We start from the raw sequence: 15,054 nt of genomic DNA, 5'->3' as shown, positions 1-15,054 counted from the left end.
TGACCTGAGCCAAAGTCCGATGCTTAACCGACTGAGCCACCCAGTCGTCCCCCAAAATTAATTTTTAATTCTTAATTTTTGAGAAAAAGAAAGCATGAGTAGGAGAGGAGTAGAGGGAGAGGGAGAGAGGATCGTAAGCAGGCTCCACGCTCAGTGCAGAGCGACATGGGCCTAGATCTCATCATCCTAATTTATTTTTTGTTGATGTATAGTTGACATACACTCTTATATTCTGCTTACCACAAGTGTAGCTACCATCTATTACCACACGATGTTATTACAATATCGTTGACTATATTCCCTATACTGTACCTTTTATTCCTGTGACTTATTCATTCCATAACTGGAAGCCTATATCTACTGCTCCCTACCAACCATTTTGCTCATCCACTCACCATCTCCCCACTGGCTGCCATCAGTTTATTCTCTGTATTTATGGGTCTGTTTCTGCTTTTTGTTTATTTGCCTTTTCATTTGTTTTCCAGATTCCACATATAGAGAAATCAGATGGTATTTGTCTTTCTCTATCTGACTTATTTCACTTAGCATAATACACATGGGTCCACCCATGTTGCAAATTTGCCTCTATCTTTTCAATCTATGTTGAGAGAGAATAGGTCAAAGATATTTAAGATTATATATATATATATATATATATATATATATATATATATATATATAACTACATTTTATTTATTTATTTTTTTTTAACTTTTTTTTTTTAATTTTTTTTTTCAACGTTTATTTATTTATTTTTGGGACAGAGAGAGACAGAGCATGAACGGGGGAGGGGCAGAGAGAGAGGGAGACACAGAATCGGAAACAGGCTCCAGGCTCTGAGCCATCGGCCCAGAGCCTGATGCGGGCTCGAACTCACGGACCACGAGATCGTGACCTGGCTGAAGTCGGCCGCTCAACCGACTGCGCCACCCAGGCGCCCCTTTAAAACTACATTTTAAAAATTGTATGGGTATCTGGGTGGCTCAGTCAGACATCTGACTTTTAATTTCAGCTCAGGTCACGATCTCATGGTCATGAGATTGAGCCCCATCATTCTCTGTGCTGAACTGGAACCTGCTTGGGATTCTCTCTCTCTCCCTCTCTCTCTGCCCCTCCTTCCCCACCTCTCTCAAAATAAATAAATAAGCATTTAAAAATTGTATTGGCTCTAATATTGTGATTTAATGAGATATAAATTATATAATTTATCCTGAAGACTCAATCTCTTACAGAGATTATAGTCAACAATGTTGTATTATAAACTTCAAAGTTTCTAAGAGACTAGATCTTACTTGTACTCATCACAAAAAAAGAAGTGATAATTATATGATGTGATAGAGGTGTTAGGTAATAATACAGTGGTAATCATACTGCAATATATAAATGTATCAAATCAACATGTTGTATACCTTTAACTCATACAATGTTACATGTAAATTATACTTCAATAAAAATTTATGAATTCTTTAATTCAAAAAAGAAGAGAGATGATAAACCAGTTTGAAAACCTAAAAATAAAAAAAAATAAAATAAAACAAATTATATAATTTATATTATAGACAACAACGAGTAACTGGATTGGACCAGCTTTCTTTTCAAGTGTTTTTTAGGACACAGATATTTCTGCCATTTTATAAATTATGGAGTTTTCAGTTACTCTAATATTTGGAGTTATGTCTTACTTACCAAGTTTTTTTAGTGAAAATTTACGCTCACTGTAAAAAATGTTGAAACTCAAAAGAATAATTCATCTAGTCTTTTTCTCTCTTGTTAAATGGCATGATTTAATTCACTGTGAAATTAGCTGAATTTAATTTCCTTAAGATAGGATAAGGATAGGATCCTTAGGGTAGGGTACTTAAACTATTAATGATGGAATTAAATTGTTAAGTTAAATTTCCTAAAATTCAAAATAATATGAACATACAACTAACATAAGTTTGAGTGACAAAACCAAACCAAATTTCTAGTTGGAGTCCCATTTTTTTCTTAGTAGGATTCATTAATAGAAGGATTCTAATTAATTTATAACTCAACTTCTAAAGATCACATAAAAAAGAGATTAAAATAAAGCAAATGCCTCATGTAAAATTAGTATGTTACCATTCTTTGTTATTAAAAACAATTAGAAATTAATTTTTTTACATAAACTTTCATTCCAAAATTAGAGAGGGAAAAATAAATGGCAAGCTAGACCCCTCAATAATTCTACAGATTATAAAGATCAGGTATTGATTTAGAATAACTACATACTGGCCAAATACTTTAAATGCTTCAGTGGATCAGATCCATTGAACCCATTTAAAGTCTTCTGCCATTTATTTTTTTCTCTATGTTTTAGAATACAATTTATGAATAGCAGTGTGGTATGTAAATTGGAATTGTTGTTATGTGCTTTGAATACTCCTAGATTTGGAGAAATGTTGTGACTCTAACCTGTGAGTTTATGTATTTTCCATTTATTTTGTTTGTTAATAAAGACAGAACTATTTATATATACAATTCAATTAATATACCAAAGTTTATCTACGAACATGAAAAGTCTAATCCAAATAGGTTTGATTCTATGGGCCAAATTGTCTGTGAAGGGAAGAAGCAGTAATGGAGAAAAGGGCCTGTGAATTAGATGTGTGGCTCTACCTTTCCTAGGATTCAACAAATCCTTGACTAAGCTTCTAATAAGCTAAGGGAGTAAGGGGAAACAATTTTAAACTCTCCTCTCTGCACAATAAATGCTCCACAGGCAGTCATGTGTTTTATTCCACTCAATCATAAAGACAATAAATATTTAAATATATATATGTATTTATATACCAACCTGCCATACACACACACACATACACACACATACATGCATAAACATGATACACACACATACATATATACACACGTATAATCACAATTTTTTAAGCATCGAGTTGTAGGAGAGGTGTAGATAGAGATGTAAAATCTTAATTGTAGTTAAATATTCAAGTACCCACAATGTGACAGGTGTTATATAACACACATGCTGTCTTCCTAATTAATATATAGAAGATAACTCCTCTTTCTCTTATTCCTAATAAGATAAATTAGAAACACCTCCAAACCTGTCAATTAATTAAAGAATACCATAGCTACAAAGCCCTCAGAAATCTTGACTTGCGTCTATGAATTTCCTTGAATTTTAGGACTAGGTCTCTGTTAAATAGTAGAATTTTGGCTTACTTTCTTTGTCCTGGACACTTGTAGCCAAACATCATTTTATGTTTGTTTGTTTTTTAAGTTTTTAAAAGTTTATTTATTTTGAGAAGGAGAGAGCAAGTGTGCCAGCAGGGAAGGGGCAAACAGAGAGGGAAAGAGAGAGAATCCCAAGGGGGCCCCTCAGCATCAGCACAGAGCCCAACACGGGCTCAAACCCACAAACTTAGATCATGACCTGAGCTGAAATCAAGAGTCCGATGCTTAATTAGCTGAGCCACCCAGGAACCCCTCAAACATCATTTTAAATTGTGGAGCATTTCTGAAAGTAATATAAAAACATGGATATTTGGGAAGGGAACAATTATAACTGAATTAATCTCTATCATTTATTAAATGCTTCCGTGACCAGTTTTTGTCAGTTTGACTAAAAAAAGAGTAAACTGGTTCTGTCTTTATATATGTCATTAAACATATATACATATACAGATATATAAATATATTTAAAAATTAAATATGTAGCATTTCACAAAGAAATAAATCAGGTATGCACTCCCCATACTGTTTGACTTCAGATACTACCTTTGTGCTTCAAACACTACCTTTCTTTTCTTCCCTCCTGAGAAGTAATCTCTATCCTGAAGTTGGTGTGTTTCATTGTTAATTTTTTTTAACGTTTATTTATTTTTGAGAGACAGAGCATGAGTGGGGAAGGAGCATAGAAAGAAGGAAACAAAGAATCTGAAGCAGGCTCCAGGCTCTGATTGTCAGCACAGAACCAGACAAACTCACGTACCGAATTGTAAGATCATGACCTGAGCTGAAGTCAGACGCTTAACCAACTGAGCCATCCAGGCACCCCTGGTGTGTTTCATTCTTATGCACATTTAAAATTTTTTCTATGTAAGTATATTCATAAATATTTTTCATAACTATATTTTGTATATATTTTCTAAAGCTTGCTTTTAATTTAACACTGTTACATTTATTGACATAACTATTTCATTCATGTTTACTCCTATGTGGTATTCTATCACATACATAAATGTAAGTAAGTATATTTATTTAATCTTCTGGTGGGCAGTTAATTCAAATGGGAAATAGATTCTTAAACTTATTTTAATAAATATTCTATCATGTTAGAGATTTTTATATCTTTATGAAGAAAGGATGGAGGGACTTCCAAAGGTCTCTTCTGAATTATTAAAGAAACAAGGAAGCTTGAACAAGTACTTTACATTTCAGAAAACAGAGAAGTCAATCTGTTATTAGGGCAATAAATTACTATTTAAGATTTATCATAACCACAGACTTTCAAGAGTTAAAAACATAGCAAAAGCCTGTTTTAAGTTAACTGGAATCCAGTTAAACCCCACCATTGTTAACACATAAATTAAGAAGCCATTGGATATTCTTTCTTGTGAAATGCCTGTTCAAGTCTTTTTTCTAATTGCTAAACTTTTAATTTGATTGTTTCCCTTTTTCTTACTGATTTGTAGGAGTTCTTAAAAATTCTGTATAGGAGTTATTTGTTAGCTGTGTGTATTACGAATAACTTTTTCAGTCTGGGCATTGAATATCAAGTATCTTAATTGTGTCTTTTGATGAACAGATGTTTTAAAGGTTGATGAGGCCCAATTTCTCAGTTTCCTTTCGTGGTTAGTGCAGTAAAAACAAACCAAAAATAATAAACAGAGACCATATGTGGTCTATAAAGCCTCAAATATTTACCATCTAGTCCTATGTAGAAAAAATAAAGATGATCCCTGAACTAGACTAATGAATTGAACATAGCTGCAATTCAGAGATCAGAAAGTGGGTATAGCTACCACTACCATCAAATCGGCTTCAAGACATGAGTGAAATTAGTAAGTATTGGAATGCTGAGTCCAGGCACAAAAACTGGTCTAAACCCTATTATTCATAACCCTGCGTGCCAGCTGAAACAGCAAAAGGAAGCTGTCTTACTTCCTCTTTTTATATTGACCTTGTATCTGGCAACCTTGCTAAATTCACTTATCAATACAAGTAGCTTTTTTTGTAGATTCCTTAGGATTTTTTATGTAAATGATCATGTCATCTGAGAACAAATAAAGTTTGACTTGCCTCTTTCCAATATGTATGTTTTTCCTTTTTCTTTTCTTATTGCATTTGCTAAGACATCTAGTACAATACTGACTAGAAGGGGTAAGAATGGTCATTCTTGCCTTATTTCCCATCTTAGTGGGAGAAAATATTTAGTCTTTCAACATTAAGTACGAATGTTCATGTTAGTTTTATGTAGATGGCTATTCAGATTTACTATTTATTCTTTTGTCAACTTTCATAATATGTTTTTGAAGGAATGTTCTCATTTTATCTAGGCTGTCAAATCTGTTGACATATGGTCTTTGTCAGCAAACTCTACACGTGTAGGTAAAAATAATGGGTATTCTGCTGTTGCTGGGTATATTGCTCTATTAATATCAATTAGTTAATCATGTTATTGAAGTCTTTATACCATTATTGACTTTGTTTCCTATTTTATCAACTGCTGTGAGAAGGCTACTGACATTTCTGACTCCAATTGTGGATCTGTCTATTTCTCTTTGCAGTCCATCCATTTTTGCTTCATATATTTTAAAGCTTTGTTATTAGGCGCATATACAGTATGGTTGTTATGCCATCTTGAAACAATCCTCCTAACATTATAAAATATCTTCCTTGTCTTGAAGTCTTCCTTGGCTGATATTAATATAGCTATGCCAGCTTCCTCATAATTAATGTTCACATGGGATTTCCTTATCTACCCTTTTACTTTAAGCCTATACGTATATTATATTTCACTTTTGTAAAAAGTATATATACAGGTCTTGCTTGTTCTGCCTTTTACTTGGAGTGTATAGAATATTATGTTTAATGTAATTATATATCAGTTAACTTTAAGGGTATCTTATTTGTTTTGTTTGTACCAACTATTCTTTTTTCTCTTTTCCTCTTACATTCTTTTGGACTAATACAGTACTTTTTAGTATTCTATTTTATCTCTTTTTATTGTTTTGTTAGCTATAATTCCATGGTTTTTTGTTTTGTTTTGTTTTAATGGTTGCCTTGGGGTTTCCTGCATACATTTTTATACTATTTTATTTTACTTTTTAAAGTTAAAAAAAAAAAAGCATTCTGAGGGAGAGAGAGAGAGAGAGAGACCGAGAGACCGAGAGACCGAGTGGGGGAGGGGCAGAGAGAGGGAGCAAGAGAGAATTCCAAGCAGGCCATGCATGGATAGTGTGGAGCCCCATGTAGGCGCTCCAATCCAGGAACCGTGAGATCATGACCTGAGCCTAAAACAAGAGCTGGATGCTTAACCGACTGAGCCACTCAGGTCCCCTTTCCCACATACATTTTTAAATTTATACTACTTCACATATAATGCAAGAACTTATTAGCAGTAGACTTCCACGTCCTCTCTCCCATCCTTTTTACAATTGCTGTCATACATTTTACTTTTACATGTTATAAGCTTCACAATATATTAGTATATTTGCTTTTGACAGTTAATGATCTTTTAAAGAAGTCTTTTATATTTATAAATGTCAGCACTTACAATATTTTGTATAAGTTGTATAAATAGCTTTCTGTTTATTATTAATTCCTAAAACCCATTCATTTAAATAATACATATTTCATGACATTTGGTCACATTTTTATTATAGCACTTAAGTTGACTTTATTTGTTTACAGACCCAGAGCACACTAGATGGTGAGCTTCTATGTTAGCAGGTCCAATATTGTTTTGTTTTTTTAAAAAAATTTTTTTAATGTCTTATTTATTTTTAAGAGAGAGAGAGACAGAGCATGAGTGGGGATGGGACAGAGAGAGAGAGGGAGGCACAGAATCTGAAGCAGGCCCCAGGTCCGAGCTGTCAGCACAGAGCCCCACGTGGGGCTTGAGAACTGTGAGATCATGACCTGAGCCAAAGTTGGACGCTCAACCCATTGAGCCACCCGGGCGCCCCAATGTTCTTATTTTTATCTAGCATTTAACAAAATAGTATAAAATTTATATGAAATAAATGACATCGTAAAGTATATCTAATAGCATTATTTAAAGAAATAAGTGAACTTTATTCTGTGGTCCAAGATTTAGGATTTTACATGAAAAATTACTTTTTAAAACACTGGTCTGGGCCTGTCGTGAGACTGTACCACTGACTTTCAAAAGATGTGACCAGAGATTGAGGACACAAAGCTTCAGTGCAATGAATTGTGCAATGCACAATGCAATGAACTCGGTTTTTACATAATCCCTCAACCCTGTCTACTGCCATTGTCTAGTGCCTCAATTTTAGAAGATCTCAGGCTCCTTTTTGGGAGCCTGTAAAAGAGGCTGAGGAGGGGCAGAAATGTGTGGCGTCCCACAAAACAAAGGAAAAGGGTGTGGTCAGCAGTGTCTGAACAGGACCAACATTAAATAGGACAAGGATTTGAAAGTGTCCTTCGGCTTCTGTGTGAAGGGAGTTCTGTAGAGGTAGGTGGTGGGAGCTGCGGTGAGGCTGCAAGGCTGCGGGGGGGGGGGTGTCTGGGAGAAAGCTGGAGGTGAGGAAGAGGGGGCTCCCGGAAGCAACCCCAACGTCCCTGGGAGTGGGCTGGGAGGAGGGAGACTGGAACCAAGCGTGGAGGCCCCTCTGGGAGGGCTGCCCTCTTCAGACGCCCCCAGAAGGAGGGGTGGCGCGGGGGCACGAGATGCTCCCGTCAGAGGCGAGGCGCAGGTCGGAGCACTCACCTGAGGAGCCGCTCAGTTTGAGCTAGGAAACACCCGGAAGCTCTTTCGACGCCGCAAGGGGAACGCGCGCCCTCTCTGCTTCTGCTTAAACTTTCCTGGGCTCCCGGGTCGCTCGTGGGCCCGGGGAAGTCCTGGGTGCAGGTTGCCGCCACGTTTGGTGCCTCAACCTGCAACTTTTGGGGCGTAGCGACCCTCGCGAGGCGCCTGGGCCCGGTTTCCCACGAGGTGGTCCTCCGAACTTGCTCCCAGCGGCGCCCGAGAGCCCAGCGGTGTGGGCGGGCTCGCCCCGGAGGCCCCGTCGAGCCGTTGTCTCCGAAGCCCCACGCAGGCGGGCGTCGTCGAGGCGGCGGCAGGTGGCGCAGCCGGAAGCGGGGGTGGGGGCGGGGCGGGCCGGTGGCCCTCATCCGGCCGGGAGGAGAGGCGGCCGAACGGCCCCCGCCTTCCCGCCCGGGCCATGCTGCGCTGGCTTCGGGGCTTCGTGCTGCCGGGGGTGGCCTGGCAGAAAGGCGAAGATGACTTAAGGTACGAGATGCTTTTCCAAGCCCTGGACAGCGACGGGGACGGGTTGGTGGACATCGTCGAGCTCCAGGAGGGGCTGAAAAACTGGGGTTTATCGTCCGGCCAGAACTCGGAGGAGGTGAGTGACCAAGGGAACGTGGCACCAGGAGTGTGGGAGACGTTGGGCGGAGGTTAAAGTCACACTTGCTCTTTGCAAAACTTCTTTCCAGGAACCATGTTGGAAGGGTGGGATTCTCTTCCGTGAGCGCCCCCTCTCACCCGCAACGCAGAATAACGGAGCCCAGCCCAGCTAAACACGTTCTAGGCTTCCTTACAACAGTCACTTTCCACAATGACCAGAGCCTTCTCCTGGACTTTTTGGGAGATGCTGAGTGGGTGTCTAGTGACTCAACATTTACTGAACCCGCACAGAATTTCAGGGGCTGTGTTAGCCTTTGTGAATTCGTAGAAGAGACTTTCTCCTTTCCCAGGATGTTCACAGCCTAGGTTCACGCTTCAGGGTCTTGCATAAAAGACAAGAGCAGATAGGTCCCCAGAGCTGCTCTCTCTTTGTCTTAAAGTTTATTTATTTTGCGAGGCCGGGGCAGAGAGAGAGGGGGAGAGAGAGAATCCCAGCGTTGCGTTGCTTAACCGACTGAACCATTCGGGCGTCCCTCTTCTCATTCTTAAATCGACACCAAATGTCTTGGGGGAAATCAGACCTAGATCCGTGGGTTTACGCTTCAGCTGACTGATTTAGTGCCTTGCCTAGATTAGGGATGTCTTCCTTCTCTGGACCAGTCTTGATTATTTAAATACTGGTTAGGTGAAAGTTTCAAAATACCAAGAGAAAACAATCATGTTTCCCCTCTATTAGTGCTAACCAGTCCTCAGATGATCTCCCCACTTGTTTCAGCTCTCTGGTGAGATGTGTGTTAGAAGTCCAGAATATTCCCATGGGTCAGGAAATTCCTTAAGGGTCTGTGCTCCAGAACCAATTGCTCTGATTTGATTATTATCTCTTTATCTCATACCTCTGTCTTCCTGCTCTGCTTTACTTCCTTCTACTTAGTCCAGAACTCCACGACACTGGACCTCAGCCTATCAAGTATCTCTGGCTCCTGCTTACTTGAGAAGGGATATCAGAGAAGAAACCTGAGAGAGTAGGGTAGGAATCAGAGAAGAATGGTAGGGATATAGGTATATTAGCATGAGTACTGATTTAAGGTATACACTATGTCTTAGAGAATGGTATCTCATTCTCAAAAGGTATCATCTCCAACCTGCCACTTGGAAGAAAACCACTTATTTTCTGTCACTATATCAGGATTGGACAGCAGGATTGGACAGAGGGGGAAGTTGAGCTGTGATAGAATTGCAACAGAAGCTTCAGACAATTCAAAAGGAGCTTTGCATCTGGGGTAGTTCTTTAAGAGTTGTCCTTCCTTGAGGCAAGAGCGCCAGGGCTTTATTACCTACCCGTCTCTTATGCCCCCTCCCCTACTTATTGAACATTGGCTGCCTCCAGGGAGTGACTTTAGGCAAGGTGAGTCTTTTCAGCCTAGAGAAGCATGAAGGAGGAGCTCAACTGAGAACTGTTAGTCACCAGTACTCCCAGCTACTGTCAGTCCTGAGAATGTGGGCAATGCACCACAGCATCTACTGCAGAGAAGCATTTGGAAAATAGTGCTGACAGGACAAATTGATTAATTCGATCTGGAGTGTGAGGTAAAGGAAGAATTCAAGAATGATTCCAGGAATTTTGGTTTGAACAACTGGTTGGTTGGTGGTGCCATTTGCTAAGATCAGGCAGAATTGGAGAGTAGTGAAGTGGGGTGAGTGATTATCGAGAGTTCTTGGTTTGGACATTTGAGGTTCCTTAGAGACATCCAGGTGGATATAGCAAGTAGTAGTTTTGTATTTGAGTCTAAATCTCAAGGAGATAATCTAAATCTAAATTTAGATAAATCTAAATCTCAAGGGTTAGAGATGTACATCATCAGCATTGTATCGGTAAAGCTTTTTATTGGGCAAAATCCCCTAGGTAGAGGGGTCTGAGGACTGAGTTGGTCTGAGGACTGAGTTGTGAATCATTGCAACATTTTGAGGTCAGGAAAGAGCCAACATAGGAGACTAAAAGGAAGCAGTTAATGAAGTAGAAGGGAAATCAGAAGAGTAAGGTCTCTTGGGAGCCAATTTGAGTCAAGTATTTCAAGGAGGTAGTTATCATATAGAACTGAGATATCTGCTGAGAGATCTTGTAAGATGAAGACTGAATTTAACTGTGGGGTTTGTCACAATGGAGGAAATTTCTAACCTTGAGTAATTCCATGTATGCATGTACCTTGTTGTTGGTTGTGTCTCTGAGGAAAGTGAGAGGGCTAGGATCCTGAATTGCTCAATACTTTACCACCTTCCTCTGCTAGTGATACATGTTATAGACGTAGAAGGTATACAACACAGATTACACTTGACCTGGGGCTTTGGTCCTAGATCCCCATCTTATTCCCTTCTGTGATGAGGGAAGTTGTGCTGAACTACAGGTGAGTCTTGGTCTTGTTGCCTTGAACACAATCCAGACTAGTGGATCTCAAAACTTGAAAATATAGGCCTATATATTATCTTTTAAAGAAAAACAATTCTTGTACTCCTAAGGATTGAGTTAAATCATTTTTGTCATAGTTACTTAGATATATTTATAAATATAAAGAAAGTATAAAATCATTATGCTTATAGCTCTTATACAACCATAGATCCTAACAGGTATGTAAATTAAAGATTATAAAAACCACCAAAATTCTAATTAATAACATTTATTTAATGAGATAACTAATAGTGTTTGGCTAAAACTAAATTTTCATTTTCTTATGAATATTCTACTGATAGGTACATTTGTTTGAGTTAAACATTCTGAAATTATCACGTGTTTGCCCAGTTCTCCCCCACTTTCTATTTTGTATGAATACTGTGAAAACTGTTATATATATGTGGGCTCTGATGTCACTGGATTTTACTTAACAAAAAATACATTATTGCCTATGAGGTGAACCTCTGTTTTTTGTTTTTCAGTAGCCTTCAACAAAGTGGTATCATTTTGATGCTTGATTACTGGATTACACAGGGACATTGAAATAAATATTAGGCCTTAGTTATAAGGTGGCTGTCTGGTTGCTTATGCTATTTGTCTTCAGATTATCTTTAAAAGGAAAACACAAAATTAGGAAATTCTCACAAAAGATACTCAGACCTGTAGGAGTTTATGGATTTCAGGATAAGAAATACTTACCTAGATTATAGGCAGATTTAAGCTGCCACAGCCCTGTCTCTTTTCCTCTGGACTCCACCCTGTTTCCTACAGGACCTTCTAAGGGCAAGGGTGGGGGACAGGGCCTAGAAAACCGGTTTGGAGTTTACCAAGCAGAAAGAAATGTGCATTTGTTGGAGTTATAATCCTTTTACTCCTCCCAGCAAAACTCCCCTGTTTTAGCACTGGAACTAATCGTTTTTTATCTATATCAGTGCTCTTATTCTTTGAGGAAGAATAGTAAAGTAGCAGGAAGAAAGGTTTCCTTCTCCCTGAACCCTCTGTCACCTCTGGAACTTTTATTCTGTGGTTAACAACCTTTCTCAGCACTTAAACCTCTTCATAGAGCCTTGCTTCTTACTGAAGCAGCTATCCTCTGAAGAGCCTCCTTGCAGCCCTCTCAGGGCTGAAGTCCCTCCTCTTTCTCCTTTCTAATTAACCGCTTCATTGAGGTCCATGCCATCTACCCTCTGACCCAACCATTTTATTCTTTGCTACTCACTGAACTTCTGTATAAGCCTCTTGGTCACTGAAGACTTACCACCTGCTCATGGTCTCCATCTCTACTGCAGATCTTTATATCATCCCGAGTGACTTCCTCATCCACTTCTGCATATGATCCATACAACATCCAGGCTTCCTACTTCCTTGGCTATATATGTCCAGTGACCTTCACCTCACAACACTTCAGCATCTCACTCTCTGGGCCCCACTTGGGTAAATTTTCCTAATAGGACTAGAACTCACCTTATAGGGTAGCTGTTAGGATTAAACTGGGTAAGGCTTTAGTTTAGCACAGCGAGGACACATAATTGTCATTTAGCAGATGTTAGCTGTTTTTGCACTAATTTATATCCATAGGGTTGGAGGGTGGTGAAAACAGAGCAAAAAAGATTTCCATTTCTACAGATTTCACTAGGAATGTGGGAGATTCTGAAACACTAGAATGGGAGTATGGCTGGGAGTGTCTGAGAAGGCCCAATGATATGAGCGGCTCTCTCCCAGGCAGTGGTCCTGACTGAGCCCACAGGGCATATACATACACACTGACTTTAATTAAAAATAGGTGAATTGAAAAGTTTACCCACAACTTTGTGAAATGGCATACTTGATATAAAATATTGAATTAGGCTACCTCTTGTTCAGTAATGTTACAAACCATACAGATAAGCCACTGGCTAGTCATTTGACCATTGACAAGGCAAGCAGAAGAGTGACAGAACTATTTATTGCTTATTTACCATGTGTTAAGTACTGCCTTAGGTAGTTTACATTTTCCATTTCATTTTAAACTTGTGTTTTCTTATGTATAAAAAACAAGAGAGTTCTAAGTTTCAAAATTCTGATTCTAGGGACATCCGGGTGGCTCACTGGGTTAAATGTCCGACTCTTGATCTCAGCTCAGGTCTTGATCTCAGGATCGAGAGTTCAAGCCTGTGTTTAAAAAAAAAAAAAGCAAAATTCTGATTCTCATTTGAATTCTCAGGATTTACATAAGTAAATCACCTGGAGAAATGAACCTCATTGACCCTTGGGAAAATGAGCAAACTCTTATTTTTAAAAACAACATATTTCTGCATTTTTATATGCTTTATAAAAATAAAACTGTTGTCCTTCACTGTGAGCTTTCCTTATGCTACTTCAAAAACTTTCTTCATTTTAGCCTCCAGTTGTTTTGTGACTTACTAGCAAATGTCATGCATAGGAAAGCATATGATTCCTACATTTTTTTCTTGAAATTGGCATATGACTTTAAATTGATTTTAATGTACAATTAAAATGTATTGAGTGAGCAGGTGTGATTAATGATGGAATGCAAATAAAGTATGGCAAAAAACTTATGCAATAATTGGAATAATTTCTATAAATTTAACTGTAGTAGGAGAAAGTGTCTTTATTGGCAAAAGAGGAAAAATTAGTCTTTGAAGCCAGTTGGTAGAAAATGCTTTGTAATGATTCTGATATAAAAGTGTTTAAAAGGTTCTGAAGGAAAAGAAGTTATTTTCTGATATGTCTACCAATAACCTCAATGCCTATTTGAATTCCGTGCTGTACACACAATATAACATCTTAGGAATACTACAAGTTGGCTTGCTTTCCAAAGGAGCAAAATATATACATCTTGGAGCTTCATTAAACAAATGTTCCAATAAGAAATTGTAAATTGCTTTGGAAGACTTGTCCTGCAAAGGGAATGGAAGAGGAATAAGTGAAATTGGTAGAGAAGGACTAAAAATTTCAGGAAAGTGAATAGATGGAAGAGATTTTTTCAATCTTATATAGTATTGTTTTCTTTCAGTATTATAAATATATCAAGCATACATTTATAAAGTATGGAAAAATTTAGGGAGGAACTTTAAAATTTGGCTGTGATATCCTAGGTTTTATCATGAAATTTAAAAATTAGAGAACTTTATAATGATAAATAATGGTAATTTTGCCAATTTATATTCACATTTCTAGATGTTTTAGATTTCTAGTAGGTTTTCCAATATTAAAGTAGAGGAAAAATCTAGTTGAAATGTGTTTTGTTTCACTTAGCAGTGAATAGATGTTATGCCATATGATGATAAGAGAGTATTTCACCTCTTTAAAATTAATGTCAGTATTATATAGATAAGGAATCAAAGAAAGACATAAATTAAAACTACCCCCATCACTTCTTAAAGGTATAAAGACTTAGTTATCCTCTTATGAGAACAAAGCATCATTTTAACAAACTTTCCTGCAATGTAAGTGATGTGTGCAATTTTTTTCCCCTTATATTTTCATCTTCCTTAGAATAAAATTCTAGGTGAGTAATTTCAGGGTCAAAAGGTATGAATAAGGATCTTAATACATACTGCAAAATTATTATGTAGTTAGATTGTACTATTATCTAAGTAGATTGTCTCATTTACTGCCATAAATGAGAGTGCTTGTTTCCCTACATGGTCAGCAACAATAGGTAAGTAAAAAAAAAAAATTACTTCCAATTCAGTGTGACAACCAGCATGTTAATAATTTAAAATGATAAATTTTATTTTATCATGCCATCTGGTCTCAATAGCAGAGGTTAATTTTTACTTGCAATGTTTTTTGACCTGTACTTTTTTTCCCTTTTCTTTTATATGTAATCAGTCTTCTGTTTTTTGGTTTCTTTTGTCTGAGTTTGATTCTAAATAGTTAATGTAATGTCAGTAGTAATTTTTAATCTTCTTGTGTCCCTTAGTGATTTGTATCCAATTTCTACCAGCACAGATTGTTAGGTTCAGATATGGGAAATAATATTTAAGCCAACAAACTTGATGTTTAATTTCATTAATAATGC

General features: G+C 37.7%; 1 protein-coding gene across 1 annotated transcript in view; it reads left to right on the top strand.

The window, feature by feature from the left end:
* The first annotated feature begins 8,345 nt into the window (after positions 1-8,345).
* The window catches only part of LOC121017919 (calcium-binding mitochondrial carrier protein SCaMC-1-like), a 40,827-nt gene continuing 34,118 nt past the window's right edge, over positions 8,346-15,054 (top strand). Inside the window, 1 exon segment of the mRNA XM_040456413.1 lies at positions 8,346-8,579. Coding sequence (XP_040312347.1) covers positions 8,397-8,579 — 183 coding nt within the window. The 5' untranslated portion in view covers positions 8,346-8,396.

The sequence above is a fragment of the Herpailurus yagouaroundi genome, unplaced genomic scaffold (genome assembly GCF_014898765.1).
Source record: "Herpailurus yagouaroundi ecotype Mexico unplaced genomic scaffold, PumYag 77, whole genome shotgun sequence".
NCBI lineage: Eukaryota > Metazoa > Chordata > Mammalia > Carnivora > Felidae > Herpailurus > Herpailurus yagouaroundi.
The sequence above is the reverse complement of the archived record's forward strand: the minus strand, read 5'-3'. Positions and strand labels throughout refer to the sequence as shown.